General features: G+C 35.8%; 3 protein-coding genes and 1 long non-coding RNA gene across 7 annotated transcripts; 1 reads left to right on the top strand and 3 right to left on the bottom strand.

Annotated features, from left to right (window-relative positions):
* The first annotated feature begins 623 nt into the window (after positions 1–623).
* On the top strand, positions 624–4,584 carry LOC147513314 (1-acyl-sn-glycerol-3-phosphate acyltransferase). 2 transcript variants are annotated; one of them, XR_015215396.1, is made up of 4 exons: positions 624–1,024; positions 2,402–2,419; positions 2,519–2,758; positions 4,232–4,584. XR_015215396.1 is itself a non-coding variant. In XM_086596352.1 (3 exons), the coding sequence occupies exons 1-3, from the start codon at positions 694–696 to the stop codon at positions 2,704–2,706; spliced, it is 537 nt and encodes a 178-aa protein (XP_086452478.1). In that variant the 5' UTR covers positions 624–693; the 3' UTR covers positions 2,707–2,978. The 2 variants fall into 2 exon arrangements, 1 of the variants encoding a protein (XP_086452478.1); XM_086596352.1 differs by lacking the exon at positions 4,232–4,584 and having other exon boundaries at positions 2,519–2,978.
* Positions 2,944–5,916, bottom strand: LOC147513313 (putative WRKY transcription factor 41). Its single transcript, XM_086596351.1, has 3 exons — positions 4,937–5,916; positions 4,643–4,771; positions 2,944–4,038 (listed from the first exon to the last, which is right to left on the bottom strand). Exons 1-3 carry the CDS (start codon positions 5,233–5,235, stop codon positions 3,414–3,416), a joined length of 1,053 nt encoding a protein of 350 aa, XP_086452477.1. The 5' UTR covers positions 5,236–5,916; the 3' UTR covers positions 2,944–3,413.
* A 7,899-nt stretch (positions 5,917–13,815) lies between these two features.
* On the bottom strand, positions 13,816–15,955 carry LOC147513312 (uncharacterized). Of its 3 annotated transcripts, none has more exons than XR_015217370.1 (4): positions 15,692–15,955; positions 14,652–14,875; positions 14,454–14,542; positions 13,816–14,144 (listed from the first exon to the last, which is right to left on the bottom strand). It is a non-coding gene; the product is annotated as an uncharacterized LOC147513312 (long non-coding RNA). The 3 variants fall into 3 exon arrangements; XR_015217369.1 differs by having other exon boundaries at positions 14,652–14,840; XR_015217368.1 differs by having other exon boundaries at positions 14,652–15,955.
* Positions 15,956–19,690: 3,735 nt separating this feature from the next.
* Positions 19,691–20,854, bottom strand: LOC147513311 (transcription factor TRY-like). The gene is made up of 3 exons (XM_086599534.1): positions 20,735–20,854; positions 20,494–20,581; positions 19,691–19,985 (listed from the first exon to the last, which is right to left on the bottom strand). Exons 1-3 carry the CDS (start codon positions 20,784–20,786, stop codon positions 19,883–19,885), a joined length of 243 nt encoding a protein of 80 aa, XP_086455660.1. The 5' UTR covers positions 20,787–20,854; the 3' UTR covers positions 19,691–19,882.
* Positions 20,855–24,108: the final 3,254 nt, after the last annotated feature.

The following is a 24,108-nucleotide window of genomic DNA, read 5'->3' as shown; positions in this document are numbered from 1 at the left end:
GGAAGATTGGGTTGATTAAATTTGATGACTTCAAATTTAATGTTTTTTTAGAGTTTGGGTGGAATATTGGGTTGATTAAAATTGAGTTCGAGTTTGCCCAAGCTTGATGAAGTTGTTTTTGAGTTTGGGTTGATTAAGTGGAAGTTGATTTTTAAAATGAACTCATGACAAACAAATCAAATTTTTAAGTCCAAACTATCCAACCATGTCGCCCAAGAGAGTCCCTAAACGACCTCATCATGTTATCCTGGGGATTGCCTAAACGACCACGTCATATTGTTTAGCTAAAAACCCGAGTTTTGTCTCAAACGACATGGTAAGACCGTTTCAGTGTACACTGAAACGATATGAGAGTTTCATTATGGCGAGACTGGTTGAACTGGTTTGTTGGGTCTGGACTTTGATGACAAACTTGTAATATTTCTATTTTTTGTGGGTTGCCCAATCCAATTTGATGTGCCCAATTAAATCACCAATGGAAATTACTCTCATGAACAAATGAAATGATCTAATGCCTTTTGGGGTAAGATAAAACGGTGTTGTGGGCTTTGCTACTTTATCTTGGCCCATAAGGCAATGGTGCTTTTTCTAATATAACTCTGGGGAGTAGTAGATCAGTAGAAATAAACAATCTTAAAAAAAAAAAAGAACGACATAGAGATAAGCTGAAAGCAGCAGAGGTGCTAAGTGAAAATGATCAACTGTTTGCAGTCTCTAAGTAAAACCACCACGTTTCTTGGATCCCCACTAAACATCAAGAAAACCCCATTTACAGGATGCAAGAATTTCAAGTCTTGGAAAAGTAGAAGATTCATTAGTAAGAGAAGTAGTGCAATAGTATGTGGGGTTTTTCCAGTTGATCCATGGGCACCCACCATTGATTCTCAGAGTATAGCTTCACAACTCTTTGCTGCTTCTCTCTTTCCTTATATTGGTTTCTTGTACTTCATCACTAAATCTAAGACTGCTCCAAAACTTACCCTCTTTGGATTCTACTTCTTACTTGCCTTTGTTGGTGCCACAAGTAAGTTTCTTCCAATGTTTTTTTTATGTCATAGTCTTTCTGTGTTATTACAGTGAAGAATGATTATAGTTCTTTGAGTTCCTTTCCGAGAAATCTGATTGGAAATAAAGAGGGGTCAAGCCATTAAGGGAATTATGGTGTTTACAGAATTACAGGAACAAGTTATATGTATTAAGTGGTAGTGTACTTAAGAATTCCAGTATTACTTCTTTGGTATAGATGTAGCCTTGGGAGATGTGGTATTTTGAGTCGTCTACTTGATCTGGTGGGGCTGTTTGATGAACTACTCCTCTATCCGTGTCGCACATTGTCCAGACAGCACCAGGATATATTTTGAAGTCTGATTTTTTCCCCCTGAAGATTACATTGTTTTTTTTTGTATATCTAAAGGTTTTGGTTGGAAATATTAGCGATGTCTAATGAAGTTTTATTAAACTGAAAGGAGAAAAAGATAACTGTACCAATTCGTACGACTATGAGATTGAAACTTGCACATTAATTTTTTTTGAAACAAGGTGTTTTCTCATGCAATGATATGTACCATTTTTACAAATGTTCACTTGCCCTGATTAAACTACCCTATGAGGAAAAGCAAACTCAGATTTACAGTGCTCTTACATTCCAAAATTTGTTGAGAAACACAGAATATTGCCTTAAGAATATGAGAGATATCAACACAGCTAAAGAAAAAGACGAGTGTTATTGAACCATGGATAGTGCTAGTTTTTTTTTTATTTGATAGTTAGAAGATTATTCCCTAATACCTTAAGTTCCCTTTTTCCCCAATGAAGGTGGGAATCAGAATTGGGCCCAACCTCCCAAGTCTTGACAGTTGGCCACTGGACATATAGGAGCTTGTGTTGGCGTCATTGTGGCTTATGAGATTGGAGTCCAGAGAGGGGTTGTCTATATGAGGTCTGCCTGCCCTTGTAACCTGTAGAAATTATCTCACCAAGATGCTCCTATGACTTTTCAATTATACTTTTGGACTGTAATAAATTTGAATGTCTCTCATTTTTCTTCCTTTCTCCCTCTTAGAAGTTCTTGGTCTGTTTTTTAAAATACTTTTTTGTAATTATGGTGGAAATCTTATCCTATTTCCGACTTAATGCATGGTGAATTGGTGATAACTGTGTGCATGATCCATGAGCCTTAAACAATGTACAAGAAGATTTGTTTATTTCCCTGTTTTCTGAATTATATTTATGCTTGAAACCTGTGTTATTTGGAGTCAGAAGCTAAACGTTTCCTGTTCGTCTTAAAGACAAGATAGCATGATTTTTACTCACTTGTTGTCTCTGGTATCTGTTCAATGGTTATCCTTTCATCTTGACTGATTTGTTTCATCTTTGTCTTGGTGCAACCTCCTCTGAGTAGTTCCGGCAGGCATATATGGTAAGGCTTCTGTAAATTAGCAAGATTTAATATGTATTGAAAGCTTGGGGATATTTTGTGCCTTATATGTAATCGTGTTGCTTTATGTGATTGGGGCAGCTAAGGTGCATTATGGTACTTCTTTGTCTAATGTCGATTGGCTACACGGTGGAGCAGAGTCACTTCTTACTCTCACCAACTTGTTCATTGTGATGGGACTAAGAGAAGCTTTGAGAAAAGCTAAAGATGCAAATGAGAGCAACAGAGAAGTTTCAGAAATCCAAAACGAGAAAAAGTCCTCTGTTTGATCACAACGGATTATCATGTTTCTTTTTTGTCTGGTTCTTGCACTATAACCAGGTAAGAGATTGATCATCCAATGTAAACATTTGTTTTGATTTTATCTTTCAGCATTAATATGGTATCATGTTCATCTTGAATGTAACATGTTTACTTGTCTGTATTATATTGTTGTTTTTGTATCAATCATGTATTGCAATATGTAAATATTCAATTAGTGCAATCAGTTTTCTGATACATGGTAATTGTTGTTGGAAAAATCTATCCCCTTTACATTGTTGTTTGAAAGTGTCATTGCTACTGTTAAATTTCTTTCTCGAAAGCATACTCCCAAGAAAGTATTATTGCTACTGTTAAATTGAACAAATTGTCACAACAATTGTTGAAATACATTACAGACTATCCACTATTTCTGATCTAATTTTCTCCAGAAAGCCTAAAAAATAAAATGCAAAACTAAGATGAATTGAAGTTGCAGCAGCAGATAAGAAGTGAGTACAATCTTATGTCTACCTCATTGAGCAAAACTCCCTGTGGCTAATGTTATGAAGGCTCCCAGTATTCATATTTTCCATTACAATCAACTATCTTCTACGATTTGTTTTCCTTCTCCCATCTTGGACAAGCTAGGAATCAACGAGACAACTGCAACTGGGTTGTGAAGGAATGCTCACCTGAGTGTTTTTTTTTGTGTTTTGCTTACGAATATGTAAACTTAATTGAAGAAGGAGGGACTATCGAATGGGAAATTCGACTCAAAGTCCAGCTGATCAAGTGTGAAATCCAAGTCAAAAACTGGAGAATTTGTGGTCGAAGTAGCAGCTGAGATTATCTCAGTGAGGTCAGATTCCGATGTTTGGAAATTTGATCTACCTCCTGTGCTGTTAATTTGGCATGGTGAGTAGTAGTTTGATTCGGATGTGGTGGGGGATGTGAAAGAAGATAAATTGACCATGTAAGCATTGTTGAGTGACGCCAATGAGAAGATGTCATTGTCTGACTTAATGTGTTCAGTGGACATCGTTGAGGGGAATGAAAACACTGAAGATGTCAGTTCTCGGATATCCTGGTTTTCTGTTTTAACTTTAAGTTCTGTCCGGAATTTTTGTAGGATCTCTTCTGATTGGTTTATCTTCCTTTGTTCCAGTGGTTGCAATTGATTTTTTGTTTGGTCTGGTTTCTGAGGTGCACTTAATGCATGCTTTAGAGGGAACACTTGGCTGCAGGTATGTTTTCCTCTGTAAGTGACATCAAACACCAAGGGGTCTTCATCGGATCGCTGAACTTGCTTTGTAGCCAGACACCCTTGAACATTTCGATGAGTACATCGGTAATAGCCTCTGCAAGTTATTGAACCCCAATTAGTACACAGTTATTCACATGCCTAACATGACAATGAATTAAACATACATCCGATTATGTTGATACATGTCGTTATATGGGTACTCTATTTCTTATTGATCATTTTGTTCTTAAAATTATCCAAGTATACATATTTGTGGCTCTAAATACAGAAAGGCACATATGTATCAGATGCTATACGGACGTCATGATGAATATGTGCGTAATGAACTCAACAACACTCTGAATAAGAATGGGCAATCCAGAGTCCAGACTACGACCTTTCTTGGAGGCTTGAAAGCAGCTTGAAAGGGACAAGACTTTGGGGCCATAGCTTAATTCGTTAAAGGGTAAAGGTCGATTGTTGGGCAGCTTTTGGAATTAATGTAGGTGTACGTATATGTATACAGAGAGATGAGACTCTGTCAAAAAGAGATATATATAACTCATACTATTGTCCATGTGTATGTAAGGTTGTTAACTGGCCAATGATTAGATGATCATCTATATATAGCTGACAGAATTTCTGACTTTGAGGATGATAAGTTGTGCCTTTTAAGTGTAATGTTCTTCATGGATAAATTGGGGGGAGAGATTTCTCACCTGGGATACTTGGCTCCAAGGATGTCCTTCTGTCCATACTTCCTCCAACTGTAACCATCTTCAAGGGGACCTTCTATCCCAGTCCCAGAGCAGACGCGAACTTGTTCTGTCCATCGAGGCATTGTTTTCCTATAAACAATTGCAACATTTGTCCAAAGTTAATGACTGCATAAGTGCATAGTTAATATCAACATAGCCATACAAGGGATTCAGATGAACTCAATTAGAAAAGGGTCTCTGAATCATATCAAGCTGCTTGTAAATATTTATCTCTTTATCCTTATTCAAATGTACCTTTTCTTATATACATCTCTCAAGTCTGAATCATCGCTTCGCGGGCTCATGGACTGTGGTGACTCTATCATGGCAACGCTAGTTCTTTTCGTCCCAGCTTCTGCCTCCGCCTCCGCCTCCGATCCATTCCAATTGAGCATCAAAAGAGCCTTGTTAAAGGATGAAAGTACTTTCTCTATTAGTAACTCTCCTGTGGGAGAAGTGGGGCTAAGGTGCAACCTTAGCTGATTTACCAACTCCTTCCCTTGGGTTAGCTCATTGATCAAAGGCTTTTGCTTAATATCCTTGCTAATCTCCATTTCTAGACTTGAAGTTTCTTTTTACGTTGATCAGCAAGTTTGGAGGGATGCAAATAGTTCTAAAGAGTTTGTGTTTGCATCAATGCTAGCTCTTGTCAGTAAAATGAATCTGACATTTGAGAGGAGCAAGAGGGAAGTTGCACCACGAACTAGAAGCTAGGAAGACGCAAGTAGCCCAAATCTGAATTGGGTAATTCAGATTGTATATGCACATACACATAGACGCAAGTGCTAGTATGTTTTGCGATTTAGAAACCAAAACGACTAAACTCACAAAAGATCACTCTAGAAAGATCTCTCTCGAAATTGGTCTAGTTACCAAAATTAGAGATGGGTACTAGAATTTTTGAATGAAGAGTAGTAGTAAACAAGGAAAACAAGAATGAAACCTGAAGAAGAAGAGAAGGTATGGGTTTGCACTTAATTTTTTTTGGTCTTGAATGAGAGACATGTTGTTTGAAACAAAGAGGATTATAAAGGATGAGGTTGTGAAGTTTGACTGAGGAAAGCGAGTGTACGAGTTTCTTGCAAAGACCAGTCTTTGGTCATAAGGGAGTATCCGAGTATAGATTGAGTGATGTTTAGGTCCCATTGCTGACCATTTCTTCTCCTTAAAATGTTTCTCCTTCTCACTCGTTTCTCTTCACTCTCCCTTTTGTCCTTTTAAGGATGAAAGAGTAGGAAGTAGAAAGTCAGATTGGAAATTATTATTATTTGTGATGCAAAAAGCAGCACACCATGAAGATTCTTCAAACCTTCGTCCGCGTTACTACGCTTGAACAGAGAAATTGTGAGTTTGACGTGAGAGGAATGATGTCATGTAATTACCCCTTACGCCCGTTGACTATGATAGAAAACCCATGTGGAGCCCCAACAAATATGGGCTTCAAATGTGCCAATGGATTGCGTTTGATACTTGATAGCCTAATGCTATTTTCATTTAATCTGAGACCACGTCCCATTTGGCGTTGGGTTAAATAAAGTAAGTATTATGTTGGAACTTGGGAACGATTTTCTAAATTGTTTTTAGGAAGCCATTGTGTGCATTAGCATAAACAAATGTGTGTAGAATACTGTATGATAAAACGGTAAGTTCATTATCTTGTCTGAAGAGTGTCGAATACTCGAATGCACTGTGAATCGAGACACATCTTATATGCAGAATCAGTAATGTGCATTGGCGTTTGTTACTAGATAGGAGAAGCTGGTGCTCACTTTAGCTCTGCTCCATATTGATGCACAGAATTGGATCGGGTACATATCCAACTACCATCGGGTCAGTTTAACTCCCCACGTATAATAACCATATACCACCTTTCAAATGATTACATGGTTGCAATTTCAGTTGCTACTTTGACCTGAGAGAAAATAAAAAGGAATTTCAGCTGCTACACTTCACTTTGACCACAGTTTAAAAAGCGTCTGGAAGGCAGAAGCAAAGGCCCAAGTGTGGAAATTTGATGGCCATTTTGTCCAAGAATATTAGATGATGATTTCCAAAAGCACGCGTTTTGCTCACCCCTATGGTTCAACCATTTGAACGTGTGGGCCAGTTGGAATCTTATAATTTGACGGACCGAGTCCAAAATAAGATATGAGATTAGCAATGAGAGTGACTCTCAAAGACAAATCGAACGAAAAAGTCACTCTCAACGCGTTTTTAAACACTCACAAGAGGCCGGGTAAAAGAAATATCAAATATACTCCTATCAAGTATACTCTTGGCGCGAAATAATAAACGGTCTAGACCAATCGAAACAATCCGGTATATAAATTATGAACAATCATGAACAGATTGTTCATATTTATTTATTGTTCATATATCAACATAATGTATGATCAGTATGAACAATTATTTAATTTTTCATACTCCAAATAGGTATGAACAATTACATCAATATTGTTCATACCTTCACAATTGAAACCCATGTTTCATAAAATTTTACAACCATCCATGAACAATCATTATTATTACAACATAATTTGTGCATAGGATATGAAAATCAATGTTCAATGAAGAAAAAAAACCGTAATTTTTTTTTTTTTTATGTTTTTATATCAAGCAAAATTAGTAAAAAAAAAAAACAATTTATTTTGTCATTGTTCAAATACCTATTTTGGGGCAGGGGGTATATATAACATGAGTTATGGGGTGTTATACCAGTAATCAATATTAGTTCATATGAGAACAATCAATTTGCTCATATATTTCAACATAATGTTTCTAATGATTTTTAACTTAGACGTCACTTAAAATGTGATTTAAACTGAACGCATATTGTTCATATAAAATCTAATTTTTTACACTTCTCATAGTGTATATAGATATGTTCAATATGTCCATTTGGATATGAATAATTACATCCAATCTAGTATTTCTTTATTATGTTTTAATATAACAACTCGGGGTGAACAATCTCTCTCGGTATTTAAAAAAATAATTTTTTTTTTATGTTTTATATCTATAATGACATGGAGGGGTAAAATTAGTATTTAAAAGAAAAAAAGTTTCTCAAAGAAGAAGCTTAATTTTCATTTTTTTCTCCGGCGGGTTACTTCAAATTTGAAATTATTGGGTTAAGAATGCTAGGAGATCGCTTTCTCGATATGTTTAAAGCTAAGTTTTGATGATTTACGGTTTCTAGAACATTCAAGTTGTTTGTTTGAAGTATTATGGGGGACCTCTATCTCACGAGTAAACCGTTGTTTCATAAAAGTAGCGACCAATAGAGTTCTATTAGAATTTTTTTTTTGTAAATTAGAGTATGAAGAAAATTTTATGTTTCAACCCAAATGTCAATAAAGTTCCGCCGGGTCCCGTATTATAGGTTTGGGCATTATAGTGGGCATTCTATCTCCACGTTTTTCCACTTGAACTCCAAATCCAAAATCGTGGTTTGTTCTATCTATTAGAATTTTTTTGTGAATCTTTCAATTTTCTCGTGTTATATATTCCAACTCGTAGGTAATAAGAATATTAGTTGATAGATCCACTATTCGCCTTTTGAGGAATTCTCCAAGTTTCGTAGCTATCAAGTTTGGTAGCAGTAAGCCCTAATAAAAATCCTGTTTTAAGTTTCGGTAGCAATCAAGCCTCAATTTATGCATATGTTTTAGGAGTACCCATAATAGTATTTTGTTGACATTAACGGTGATATTGATAGTAGCGACCAAGAAGCGCACATCAAGTCACCGTTATTGTTTTCAATTTATATTATGACGAACACCGGTGTTATGATTTCAGTTTGTGGTCGAGGTACACCTTCAAGATTCGGGTTAGGTCATTGCCTAACCGACGGTTTAAATCTTAACGTCTCAAGTTCTTCAAACCAAGCGGTTTCTATCGAAAAAGGGCAATATTCTTATCTTTTGTTTTGTAATCCAAGTTTAATTTGCATATTTCTAATTCTAAAGTTAGAATTTTAATTAGAATATGTCAAGATTATAATATGTCGTCCCTAAAGTCCCATTTTCTATAACTGTGGACATCCATATCTTTATTAAAGGTTAGTATAAGTATGTAACGTCTCTCGGACTCTCTCAACCTCTTTAACCCTCTCTCAACCTTTTAAAATAAATCTAATTTTTCAATACACTTCTCCAACACGAAATTTAACCCTATAAAGTGTGGATATTTATAGGCTATACAATAGAATACAATTAGAGGTGTAAAATCCTAATGTCACCTATGTGGAGCCTAGGTGGAGGTGTAATTTTACACCCCCTATTGGAGATGCCTTTATAATGAATGCAAAACAATTGATTGATTGAATGAACACATCTATAAGTGAGCTTGAAATGGGCCAGATAGGTAAAGTGGAATTTTATTGCAAGTTCATAGGTATAAGTGGTAGTATTGCCTTGTATTAAAAAGCTTAGACCAACACAATCAAACAGCCACTACAAACACATTCAAATCTAGCTTGGTATTTCGATTTATTACTAAACCCCATTTTATTACAAAAATTCGATCTCTATCTTCTACCATTGAAATGGCAATTCCGGCAAACAATAGTGTTGTCTCTGAACTCAACGCATAACCGCAAAAGGTTTGATAGTCAACACACAACCTTCTTTCCATCTTAGCACCACCCCTCAAGAAGAAATCCAATTTCTCAACCATCAAAATCGAAAAATGTAGATTCATAAATTAAGATCACTACTTAAGGGAAATTGTGCAAAAAGATTCCTTATAATATTGAACTTTGATTTACATATTTCAAAATGTATAAATTGAGTTTAAAACTCAAATTGGAGGATTCTTAGAGGAAGAAGATGAACATGATGGAAGGAGCAAAGGAGGAAGAAGCTTATGGCTATGTTGTTTTAATGGTGAACTGAGCTTCTAGCTCAATTGGTTGTGTACCCATCTTCTCATGGGAGAGATTACAAGTTCGAATCCTACTAAGTGTTGATTGTGATTTCTTTTTTGTGTAATTATATGATGGGTCTTTGGGGTCAGGTGAGCTTTCGAGCTAGAAATAAGGTGGTGCTACGATGGGTGTATCGAGGAGTGAAAACAAGTATTCATAGACAAGATGGAGGCGGTTGGGTTTACTCAAAATGGCGATTAGGCGAGAGCCTTCGGGCAATGTAAGCCTTAAGGATATGGCCCTTCAATGTAACCGGTGTGGGTATGTCTTAACTCTCTAAATATTTCAACAAAAAAAAACAAAATAATAATAATAATAATAATAATAAAATAATGTATGTGAAGTCACAAATATTTACAAAGTTTGGTTGAAGTCAAAAGGAAATAAAATATTTAAAGTAAAAACCAGAAAATAGAAAAAAGACAAATGACAACCAAGTACTCCAATTGTTAAGCCAATTAGTGATGTGTACACGTGGTATGCAATTCATAACAGTTACAGGGATTGATACCTGTCCCTAGTTATAGAGGAACCAAACTCAAAAAGGTGAACTCTCTAAAATGCAAAATGCAAAATGGTTACTGTATGAGGGAGTAGTATTCACATCCAATGAATACCACACATGTGTCTAGCACAAATAGAACTACCAACCGACCTCAGGTACTCGCCCTACGAGCTCACTTCATAGTGACTCAACTTAGGCAGGCGATCTACGCGACTCGCTTCCAAAACGATGTCACTACCAGCCGACCTTAGGTACTCGTTCCACAAGCTCGCTTCAAAGTGGCTTGGACCGGGTAACAACCTCGTCCAGAAGCAACCTCTCCAACACTCATGCCACCCAGTTCTACAACAACGGCTCGTAATGTATGTTATTACTGTTGACTTCATGACTGCAGCTTTAGTCATGCACCTGCTCATTAAACCTCTATAACTCGCCATCATGGCTCGCAAATGATTTGAACCTGACCTGACACGGGAGAAGAGGAAGCGCAGACATCCCTATATAAAGAGGAGAAGAAACTACGTTTGACTTGATTCAAGTTTCTTCTCATAGAGAGATCTTGATATGTAGGTAGTTTGTCCACAAGAATTTGCTCAAATCCAATCTACAAACCCTTTCTCCCTAAAAACTACCTACATTTGTAAGATTAACAAATCGTAATTTTTACATCATAACTTTTACAATCGAATAAGTGTGCACGTTGTTGGACACCTGGACTATTGCAGTGTGATTGGGTTATTTGAGGTCACCATATGAGAGTTGTGACTGTTCACACTTATTGGCAAATGTGTATCATATAAAAATGTGTTTTTTTTTTTTTTTTCACTACAATATAAAAATGTGTTGACTTAACGTATTTCTTAAAAAAAGACATTAAATACCAAATCCATTGGATTTCAACAAATCTAGTTGATTGATCGTTGCCTGTGTAGAATTTTCCATGTGTCGTCGAGTCTCCTTCGTGTGAACGCAAATTTCTTTTTATCATTTTTTTTTTGTTGGCTTAAACTCTTTTTCGACGCTCTTTTGTTCTTACGTTACAGTGAGGGATGGCGACAAGCAGGGTTGCCCCTTAGGGCTTAGGTTGCATCGTTATCCTCTATGAACTGATAAAAGAATGAAGATAAAACATGCATTGTCTTCGTCAACAACATTAATTATTGAAAAAACAAAGAATATAAAACAACCAGATATAACAACAACCATATGCAACTTTATGTAATGTGTGCACAAGCATAAGACGGCACAACATCGATCACAACCTATATTATGCATATTAATGTGCAATGTGCAAGACCAATCTAAAACTATTATTGTACAGTGGGCGAAAATGCTCATATGCGATTTTAGAAGGCCACATCAGCACAATTTTTAAATAGGTACCCAAAAAATTAAAAAGTCAGAACAATATTTTAATTATTTACAATTCAGTCCTTACTAAAAATTATACCAAACGTTGAATTTGCTCGAGATTGGTTATATGTTTTCGAGATCCATAAAATTATGAGAAAACAATTACACACCCATCAAAATTATGATTCGTGATATACCTACAGAATATTAAAACACAAAAAATGATTAAAAAAAAAAAACCCATCGCTTCAAACTACGAATCCTCAAAAAACGAAAAATCTTAAGCTGAAAATAGAAAACCATTCCCATCGTCTCAAACTACGAATCCTTAAAAAAAAAAAAAAAACACCTTCAATTGAAAATAGAAAACCAACCCCAAAACTTTTTCTTCTAATTCTTAAGTTTATGATCCGAGCTATCAACATTCATATCTTTTGGAGCTGGAGTAGGACAATCATGCACTTCTTCAGTTTGAGCTTTGTTCAAATTTCCCCTGGTATTCTCTATTGGAGTGTTAAGAAAATCATCATGTGGATCAATACCCCCTGCTTCTTGACGTGAACGGGTTTCTCGCCAAAGATGGGGTCGATCGTTAGTGCCGACAAGTGGCTCAAATTTTATAGTAACAACAGATTTGAGAGGATGAGAACCGGATGCGAAAAGGGATTTGATACTTGAGTTTCCACTTAACTTGGATTCCGGGCGTCGTTGGTTTTATCCAAGAAAAGCTACCATCCGTTTCATTCATCTTAAACGCAATGCCAGAGGTTTGAGGATCTTCATGTTTAGGATCTGTAAGGTTAAAAAGAAAGATTATTGTGATGTTATTGATACAAATCATAACATATTTATAAATGCTACATAGTTTGATAATTTTTCTGCTCTTATCATATGGTGATCATGTGGTATATATAGGCTAAGGTGGAGATTGTTGTTAGAGAAGGTGATCAAGATGGTAGAACTATTGCGTCTACAATTAGCGAGGTTAGCGCATCTGATTTGGTTCTAGGTCTCCATGATCAAAGTTTTTTACATAGGTAAGTCAATTTGGATTTTGTCAATCGTGTATACAAATGTGTTCTGAGTTTCATTTTTGAGTTTGTTAAATGAATCATCACTAATTAGGACGTTTTAATGTTTGATTTAGTATGATCCCTTTTTTTTTCCCACAATTACAATTTCTATTGATTCGTGACCAAAGCCTTTTAATGCTTTGAGTTGAGAATTATTGGTTCTTATTGAATGTGATGTGAAACCTGTATATAGGAAGGAGAAGGGTATCGAAGTCAAGTTAATCGATATTACTAAGAGGATGTGCACAACTGCACATGCATGTTACTAATGGTTAGACCCATTAATTTAGGATCTTCACAGAAAAAATATGCACTTGTTAATTCTAATTTACGAGAGAATTACCAATAACATTAGTGAAAATCGTTTATGGAACTAGGCTTTTATTTTTACCCTCAATTTATTCTTTGCAAAAGCAAACATCATTTCTATTTTGTTCCCAAATTAAGTTGATAAGAGTATGTGTATTTTAATAGAATGCTACATCCATCTGTGAACTGCTATATATAGCATATAGCAGAATATATGATATCTGAGAGCAGTATTTTTAGTTTTGTCCAGGATGGCCATGGCCCACGGAAGCATTAGAGACAGCCTGAATTGCAGAGTTCTTGCTATTAAGCAGCTGACTACTACGAAAGGTCAAGACAGTTTTCCATACAGTTCAAGATAGACTAAAACTGTTGCTCTATTTTAGCTGAACTCTGTTAGATGAGGTAAGGCACGGATGATGGTTGTAAGTTGTAACTTGCTTTGCAAACACATTTATAATGGGCAAGCATACAACGTCACCATCACTAGAATTGGTTTACTTCAGAAGGAAAATGTCTGAACACTACTAAAAAAGAGGCTTTTAATGACAGCTAAAAATTGTCATGATACACTTGTGATGACGTCTTTTGGGTGAGAAAATGACCGTCATTACTGAGGGCGTCATAAAAAGTCTACCAAAACCGTCATTAAATTTATGACGGTTACTAAAAAGTTGTCTTAAAAAGACATGACCTCATGACATATATTTATCTGAAAACGTCATAAGAGGAGCTTTATTGTGTCACTTTCTCTATATCCGTTATGATTTCTTAAGAAAAAAGGTCAAGAAATTACAATGTTTCTTGACTGATTTTCTACAACCGTCATAACATTTTTTTTTCAAAAAAAAATTAATTTCCACTATTAAAAATATATAAATATATATATATATACACACCTGACCTATAGATAAATTATAGTTGAAAGCATTTAGAGCTGTAAACAATCAACCTCCATTGTAGAAACTTGAACCATAACATAATCCATATATAGTTTGAAAACTTTCTCAATTATAATAGTTGTATGCTAATTTACATGATCCAAAACATTCGAAAATGAATTAAATTTGAACACATCATACAAATATTCTAATAAACTATATTATCATCTAAATGAGCCTGCCAAGCTAGGTCTGGTTCTTTCGTTTATCAACCGAACAATTTTCCACTATCTCCCCTCCAACCCAAACACCAAATCCTGCTTGTGCAAGCTCCATGTATCTACTTGTTTATCAAGTCTTAATCTTAACGTAAATAATCACCAATAATGTGGCAATGCATTTCCAAGTTGAAAACCTGACATACAATATCCACAAATGTAACAACTTAGTAAGAGCTTGGAAGGGGGTGCATGGTCCACAATGCAATAACCACTTGTGAAGCTAAATTCCAGATTTTCTTGCACAAGCATTAATTACAAAGATTGACTACCATCTTGTCAAAAATACCTAGATAAGTGTTATAGCTTGGAACCAAAATAATGACTACAACATCAACCCATATATTAGCATTTCATTAAGTTGATATAATATTATTTCGGCTATGAATTGATAAAATTTAACTAACTGTATATAATTCAATAGGCATTAAATTGCAGATAACTACCTTCTTAGCAATTGTTGTGTTCTCCCTGAAATTGTGATTCATGAACTTATGGCGTTACTAAATTGAGATCCGTATGACAAGCCATAGGGCTGCAAAAGAGGGAAGAGAGAGAGGTTACACCTCAATCGATTATCACAACATAATAAGTGAACACTTCAACAAATCTAACATCACTATAAAGAGTAACATAATCATAACCTGCATGCTTTGGAGTATCCAACTTATGGCAAACACTAGGAAACTTCCAGCAGTTGCAAGGAATGTCGGCTTGGGAGTATCACTTACTCTTATCGAAACCAAGAAAGAGTATCCAGCTTACTTCAAAACATTGGGGACTTCCGGCCAGCAGTGGTAAGGAATGCCCGCTACTGTCCTACCTCCGGGCTCCTTATACAAGTGCATACAATTATCAAAAAGTTCAACTATAACAAAGCAAATCAAATCCAAATGAAAAACTTTAATGTCATGGAAAGCTAGAAAAAAAAAATCATTCCAAACAAGGGTACAAACCTACTGGTCATGAGACAAGGATATTCTATACTCCCAAAAAAGAGTAAACTATTAAGTATCAAGTTCTTATGGCTATAAGTCAGGACCTGATTTTGGAAACAAAGTTCACCAGTACACATAGGTAACAAGCAAAGCCATGACCTGACCTATGGCTTGGCAACATGCCCATGCTGAAAAAAATACCCTCGCAAAATGTGCATGAAAACAGGTATAGCAGCTTCTCAAGTTATTTGCTATTACACTAAATTCCTATGTCAATAAAATGCATGAAATTAAGATTGATAAAAACACAACGAACCCATCACCATTTGAAAAGAAACCTTTTGATTCTGAATCAAATTCAGGGAATCGAGCTCATCACATATATATATTGCACTTGTTGTTTACACAATGTGACAAAATGAACAACCAAAGGGTAAAGTTTTCTAATAAAACCAGAGCGCTAACTGGAAACCCCATCTAACATTTTACCAAACATCTAATATGTACAGAACAGAACCCCCACACTTGCACATAATTTCGACCAACTACAACACAGAATCAAACTCTTATTAGCGACATAAGCATTTACATATGCAATGCAACAAAAATTCGTCTGTAAAACTATATTTTTCAAAAAAAAAAAATACCAACTGTTTCGGATAAAAACATTCAAAAGACCAAATTTTTTACATCAAAATGTTGATCAAAAGGAATGAAAATAAGAAGAGACAAAAAAAAACACCCACTTGTTTGCCATAAGTTCGGCACACGCAAAAAACGAATTTTTCTTCTCATCAAAACATGCAACAAAAATCGATCTTCTCCCGTGAGTTGACAAGAGCGACCTCCCAAAATTCTTAGGATTTCGAGCATGGAATAGAAGAGAAAGAGATATGGCAGAGCAGGCTTAGCTAGGGTTTCTATTTTGACAGAATAGAAGGTCGAGACAGACAAAATTTGGCTTTGAAGAAAAGAGGTTTCGGTAGTGCGTGGGAACTCCATTCTTTCCCTTTCTGTTTTTGTTTTATTCCTTCTTTTCGGGTGACTTGGATAGACTTCTCTAGAGTCTTGACTACTTCAGAAAAACAAAAAACTCAATGGGTCCAAAACACACAAACCAACCCCTTCTACTGAGTATTGACGGTTAACCTCAGTCGTGTCATAAATTTTCTTGACGGGTGTCTTAATGACGTCATAAATTAGGCAAAACTGTCATAACAAAAAAAAATCTAACTTGACTGGTTTAGGAAACCGTCATAAAATCGTTATATTTTCTTGACGCCTGTATCATACACGACACAATGTCACAACAACTGTCATAAAAATATCACTAGGACACCTATCTTGACGGTTTTCAACAAAGCCATCAAGATAGAAAAAAAACATCCGTCATAATAAGTCCTTTTTTTAGTAGTGGAAGTATGAACTTTAACATTCAATAGAATTAAGATGAGCGAAGCTCATCCATCCACATAAAAGATTATAACCCATGGGTAATTGTGAACAGAGACAATTTCTGATGAAAAAAGAGCAATTGAGCTGGATGCTTCCATGGCTAAAGCATACCTATGTAAAGGGTGAGAGGACCATTTTTTTCTTTTATGATATTAAATATAAATGTGTTATATGTTTAAAAGTATTACTTTTGTATTAACTCTAATTTTTTATATTTTGAATGAGAATCATATGAGCAAATATTATGCATATTATATATGTTATTAGTTATATGCATGCGTCTAATACTTTATGTTGTAGATGATATGGTGTGTGGTGACACACAGAAGATCATATCATCAGTACTTTATAAAATATAAGTAAGCGTTCACAACCTAGATGAATTTGGACAAACTATTGGTACGGTTGTAGTATAATATGGTATTAGTCTATTTTGACTACAAGATTACACTAGTACACTTTGTGTGTATTGAACAAGACCAAGTGAGGTTGTTTCTCTTTATACTGACTATATAAGAGAACAAACACCTCTGTTATCATTGATGATTGTCATCTTAATCCGGATATAATAACGAGCACTTATGTGCATTGTACATTGTTTTAAATCATCAATGAATGAGATTCTTTTGTGAATCAACAAACTCGATGGATTGGGTAATGACATTGTATGTAGGGTGTGTTGTTGATTATAAAAGGAATCCGTGACCCGTAGGAAGTCGGGTTGATGATGTCCCCTTGAGGAGCTCATAAGGATTGTCATGTAAATTCTGCAGGTGGATTTAACCCGACATGACAATGAGGTTGAGTGGTACTACTCAAGGACAAAAGAAGTTGATTAATGTAGTTGTCAGTAACTTGACTTAATCAACGGGCATTCGATATCTTAAACACGGGGAGATCAACAAGCATATAATATAGATCCCATAAACGTAACACGTAATTTGGGATTAGGGCGGTAGTGCAACAATGACCTTTAGTGGAATAAGTCATTAGTTGACGGACTTGGGTCGTGTGTTCTGGGTGAACATGGAAAGCCCAAGCCCGTTAGGAGACCTAACCCTGATTTCTCCTCATGGTCCCTGTTGTAGCCTATAAATAGAAACCCTCTTTCTCTGGCCGAAATACTCAAGGTTTTGCTCAAGAAAAGTGAGATCCAAATTTGGTTCCAACTTTGTGAGTGAGAGAGGCCAAGAGAGAAAGAAGAGGCTGGAAGATCGTTGCCCACACAACGTCCATTCTAAGGATAGGAATACAACAGAAGATCAAGAGGTTGCTGATTTCGTAGATCTTGGATTTTCAGAGATATCACAATTGATCTAAATGTATGATTTCTAACCAAATCGTGAGAACCCTTTATTCCGCTGCGCATGGGTTTTCGCAGTTTGTAAATCATTCGGTGCAACCATAACGGTTCCTACAACAATGAGGTAATAATTCTTCATATAATCTTAAGCCATTTAAAGTTCATTACAATTTTGTAGGCTATGTAGATATGGGCATTTGATGTTCTTATCTATTGTCTTAGAGATTTATTCCTTTTTTTGTTTTCAATTTTGTACTTTGCATGATCATATTATGACATGTTTTATGGTGATAGTTATAGTGTTGGGTTTTTGAATTATCATGGGTTTATGGTTTATTAGTTATTTATAGTCAAAGTATGACATCTTGCTCATAGCCTTAGCGCAAAGCCTATGCATCTATTAAGCAGATGTTCCCAAATTTTTTTGGAAAAATAACCCAAATTAAAATTTAAATTTTAACAAGTTCAATAAGAAAATTAGTTATTTGCACTAACTTTGTTGAGTTATTTATTTGGATATGTCTTAAGCCTTACAAGTCATCAATCTAATTTGAAGTAGGAAAGGTTAAGTAAATTTAAGGGTTTTAATGTGCATTTTGTTTCAAATAACTGGGTTGAAACTTTGGAATTCCACCAATCCTATTAATATGACTTGTATCACTATACATACACATTATTTGGCTCTGGATCAGATACTCGTTAGCCCTGGGATACCACGAGAATATTCTCATAGGGATGAGGGTTCCGAGACCGTTGGATGTCGATCCAACGGTTCGAAAATCAAAAACTAAAAGGAAAAGAAAGAATGTGAGTTTGTTTTTGATTTTCGGACCGTTGGATCGCGGATCTCGTCCCTATAAAGATATCTTCGGGGTAGACGAACTCTACCTGTTAATACCCCTAATATCAGTTGATATTGATTTTTTAAGCCTTATTTGTGGAGATATTAAGAGCCATTGGACTTGTAAGAGCATCTTTAGGAGAAATATTTTCCTAGCATCAAACATCAAATTTTCAACAATTTGGTATTTTTTCATCTTCAGGAGAGTTACACGTTGATGAAAACATAAAACAAAATACCAAACCAAACACTAAATCGACCAAAATTTGGTTCCAGCTTTGGTGCTGTGTCAAATCTCTCACGCGGTTTTGGAAAAACCATCGGCTTTTCTAACACCGCATAGGCTTGGGCTAAACAGTGGGCTTCAATCATGCGGTTTTGCAAAAACCACGCGAGAGATTGGAAAAGAAAATAAAGAAAAAAATTGATGTGCGACACATCGCGCGGTTTTTGGAAAATCGCGTGGGCTTGGGCATTTAAGATGGGCTTCAGTGGCGCGGTTTTGAGAAAGCCACATAGGCTATATAACTGGATAAACCGCGTCATTTGATGTCGAATATTTGATGTTTCTCTTGAAATTGGTTGATGTTTTTGGTTTGGTGTTTGGTTTGGTTCAAAAATTTGGTATTTTTTTGGTTTCTCTCCTAAAGATGTTGTTGGTTCGCAATTTTGTATCATAGTTTAGGATTTTGGAACCCTTCATAATTATGATAGCTCCAAAAACCAGAACTTTAAAATACTCCAAGCAAAATTCGGAATTATTCCGATTTCTTAAAAAACTGAAATATCTCCGAGACTCCGTTCGGAATCACGAACTATGTTTTGAATACTATATCGGAATCCCGACGGTTATTATGTTTGGAAATGGCATCGGAATGAAGATATGGGGTTGGAATTCCATTGATTATTCTTAGTATTTTAAAAAATGTTCAGGTTGAATTATTACGAAATTTCATATAAAGATTCCGGTTTTGGAGTTGTCGGAATCCTGACAATTCCAAAATCCCAGTCGTTCCATGTGTAGATTCAACGAGAATCGATAATTCAAATCTCACCTTTTTTTCCCCTGCTTAGTAAATCAAACCGATTTCATGGTGTGACGATCTCTATGATATGACATACAACAATTAATACTTATTAGACGCATTATCTAGAAAAGAAATATCATTAGACGTAAAAGTCCGACACTCTGATCTAGAAGTAGCTAATCACTAAACTTGAAAAAAATAATTGAGAGAGAGAGATGCAACGAAGACAGACGAAATGCAAGGAGTTTATTTCTTCTTAAGGTGTACGTCATGAACTCATGATCCATGTAGTGTAGAATCGTTGACCATTTTAGAATTCAAACTTGGACAACTCTTTACGTTGTCTCATTATCCAGAACCTCTCTATTTCTTCGGGTTTCCGATCTGGTATCCGGCCTGCAATTAGAGTCCACCTGAAAAATTCATCAAATAGATGAGATATATACGTACGTGCGTACACCACATTACCACACAAGAGAAGCTAGAATGCAAGTTGGAGAAGAAACGTGTTTGACATTTTGTGTGTTGTGTCATTGTGTGTGTAAGAGGGAGAGAGCGCATGCATGTGTGATTAAGGATCTGTAGGATTAGTTGCATACTTGCATTATCCCATTCTGCGTTTAACGATGTTATGTTGAGATTACAAGTGATTAACTACATATAGTGTTCTCCAAATATTTTAAATCTTACAATAAGGAGAATCCTCCCGGCCCCCAGCGTGCTTTATGAATTTATGGTGAATTTTGGAGAAGGTTACAATCCTAGAATTGAAGGAACAAATTCCTGTTTATGGTGAAGCATATAACTTCCAGTGATGCAAACGCATTTACTCCTAGCTAGCGCATGACACCCCATATACAGTCACTATGGCCCTAGCTAGTGAACTATATACATATATATTATTTTTACGTCAATTCTTACCAATCCCCAACGAGTTTATGCATCCGAAGAATGAGATCTTCTTCTTGCACAGTCATGTTTATGACTTCCCATTCGAAACTGGTCACTTCTACAAATTAAACAATGACGAGAAAATTTAATAGATATGTAAACAAAGAATTGATTCGTAACAGAAGTTCCATTAGTAGACTCCTATTGGGAAAAAAATGAATTTGAAGAGACGGCTAGAGGTGGCATGAGTACATAGCAAAGATTGACTGACCTTGAGATTCGTTGCTCTCAATTCTGGCTCTTTTGCGGAGACGATTATCCATAGTGTAAGGGTGAAACTGCTTATTAGAAAGTTTTGAGTGATGTAAGAGTGAAGAAAGAATGAGACAAAGGGAATAAGTAATTTTGGAGTAGAAGCCGTCGTTATCGAGTCAAATGGTCAGATCAATCTCTAGGCAGTAACCAACCCCACACATGCTCCGATCCAGCACACAAGTTCTTTATGAAATTATTATTTCGTAATAAAAATTGTGGGTCACGAGTGTTTGAGCCGAAAACCAACGGTGGAAGTAGACGTTATCGAGTCAAATAGAGCAGATTTCATATCAAAGCTCGAAACCAAAACGCATCCTATTTTAGATTTGTGCCTTAACAATGTATTGAGTAGACTTGCACAGTCCAGGCCAGTTCTAATGATTCTTTCATTGTAACCATTGTTTTTGCTTAATACAAATTATCCTTAGCAAAAAAAAAACCGAAAACCAATGGAGACTAAAACGGCAAAACAGACTTGAAATTAAGTCTCTCTAAGTATTTTCGATCAATTCATACACTTCATTTAGAGTCCAAAGTGATGTCATCAAGTTAAAATGTGATATTAGTTGAAGTCTTGAAAATTATCCACACCAACTTACACTTTCTATATTATTGTTTTTATAATGAAACTTATCTTATAGATCTTTTGGACACTTATGCTAAAATATTGTGACTATTCTCTACTTGCCAACACCCCACATCTTTTTTTTTTCATTTAATCCCTAAAATAGTGTAGTAATACAAAAATAATAAAATTGGTTGTTTGCACATGTAGCAAGTTAGGACAGTATGAGAAGTTAGCATAGAGTGTCAATTGATAAAGTAAATCAAACTCTATATTTGACCTCCAAAATAGAGTATGTTGAGTTGTCTATTTGATATAAAATATGGGTTGGTGTGGAAAATTTGAGTTGCCCACTCGACACATAGAATTATAGAATAGTATTGAATATGCTCTAATCTCTATATGCATGGACAGATGCAGGGGGGGAGGGTGTGCTGCAAGTTTTCCATCGAAAAAATAAATACTAGTTATAATGTATAATTTATTAGTATTTTGAAATAGTGGGGAATTGTTGGAATCTCCAAGAGTATTTCAAAATACTTGTGTGTGTGTGCAAAGTGGAGGAGATGAACTATGTGTGTTCTCTCCACTTTAGTGCATCGTGTTTAGTCCCACATTGGTGAATCACCACTAGCAAGTGAGGTATATGAGGAATTCCTCTACCATAAGGGTGTGCCCTTAGGGTACAAATGCTTTTGTGTTAGGAGAGAGGACTCACTCAAAGCCACACGCGCCCGCCCCGCACCGAGTCGCGTCGGCTCGGGCTCGGGCTTGCTGTCTAGTGGGTAGTGGCTTACCAAAAGCTTAACTGTTTTTATTTTGCTGTGAGATCGGTTTTCGAGTCGTAGTATGAGTTGGTCTCTTGACCGACCATGTCCTTGTCGAAGTTGGATCGGATTCTTGTCGTGGACCGACCTACACCTATAAATACTGGGTCGTAAGGTCCATACTTGATACAATTCATAAGAAACCCATCTCAGAGAAACATAAACCATTACCTGCCATATTCTTTTTCTCTTCTTCCTGTCAGCCGCCAGAGAGAGTTATATTGCTGTTCTAGATGGTAGTCTGTTCTAGTGCAAAGTCAGGCTGCTGTTAACCATTGAATCCTGTGAGGAAGACGCCATTGCCTTTTTTCGCACCATTGGAAGGGGCGAAAGTCTTTCCTTAAGGACAGCCTAATCCGCGCCTTGGTTATTACATGTTATTCTGTCCTTGTCTTCTATTGTTTTCTTTTAATTGGTTTGACTAGAAGTAGTTTGATATTATTTTTCTTTGTACATATATAGATGTATGTAGATGGTCTAAGAGAGACCTTAAGATTTTTAATATCAATCACACTCAAATCTTGGATAGTAATTATAATGTATTCAATACATAATTGTTTACCTTTATTGAGTGTACGTGTTGTTAGACGATGGTTATAATTGTACTGTTGTGAAAATACATGTTAGATGAAGTAATTTGTAGCTTATATCCAATATAGCATATGTTAAAATTGTATATCATGCTAGTTTTGGATATTAATTATCGTGAATTTACTTTGAACTTGATCGATGATAGTTTATTGGTAAATTTTTCTAGTTGAAGACATTAATGGGTTGAGCCATTAGATGTTGTGGTAGTACTTGAGGTCTTGTTGATAGGGTATCCTATCTTGCTTGAGCTCATGTAAGGAGAGGAGGTGGAGTCCTTAGTTGTTTTGCATATTCAGTGGCTAGATTTGCTTAATATCGTATACATTTTGTTGTGGGGTACAGTTAAAATTTACTTTTCTTGAACCTATGATATGATATTAACCATGTTTGGCATGAATGCATTATTTAACATTGACATGATGTTTAACCATGTCATATATTATTAAGTAATGAGCATCGTTGTCTATGAGAGGAAACCACTAGTGGACTTGATATCATGAGAATCAGATATCCAGTTTGCATCACAATAACCCTCTATCACAGGTGGAGTTTGTCTAAACCGTATGCCGTAATTCATTGTTCCTCTCAAGTACTTAGCTAGTCTCTCTAACGCACTCCAATGTTCCTGGCTAGGACAATGGGTGTATCTGCTTAACTTGCTAACTGCATAAGCAATGTCAGGTCTACTGCAATTCATAAAGTACATGAGACTACCAATAATTTGGGCATATCTAGACTGAAGACACCATGTTGAGCATTTTTCCTAAAGTTCACTATTTGCCTCATAAGGGTGTCGACCGCGGGCTTACTATCATAAAAGTTAAACTTCTTCAAAAACTTCTCAACATAATGCTTTTGAAAGCATATAGCCATCATCATTTTCGATGATTTTGATTCCAAGAATCACATATGCTTCGCCCAAATCCTTCATTTCAAATTGGGAGGATAAAAACATCTTGGTGTTTCTCACAACATCAAGGCTAGGACTCATGATTAACATGTCATCCACATATAGACAGATAATCACATATGTATTCACATCAAAAGATTTAAAGTAAATACATTTATCAACATCATTTATGTGATATCCATTAGACATCATGACACTGTCAAACTTTTCATGCCATTATTTTGGCGCTTGTTTCAACCCATATAAAGACTTAACTAACTTTCATACCTTATGCTCATTCCCTGGTACTATCGTACCCTCAGGCTGCATCATATATATTTCTTCATCAAGATCATCATTCAAAAATGTAGTTTTTACATCCATTTGATGAATAAATAAATTATGAATAGCAGCTAGAGCCATTAGAATTCTTATAGAAAAAATCCTAGTTACAGGAG

This window comes from Coptis chinensis, chromosome 3, assembly GCF_015680905.1.
Source record: "Coptis chinensis isolate HL-2020 chromosome 3, ASM1568090v1, whole genome shotgun sequence".
Lineage (NCBI taxonomy): Eukaryota > Viridiplantae > Streptophyta > Magnoliopsida > Ranunculales > Ranunculaceae > Coptis > Coptis chinensis.
Note: the sequence above shows the minus strand (reverse complement) of the source record. Positions and strands in the feature narration are given on the sequence as shown.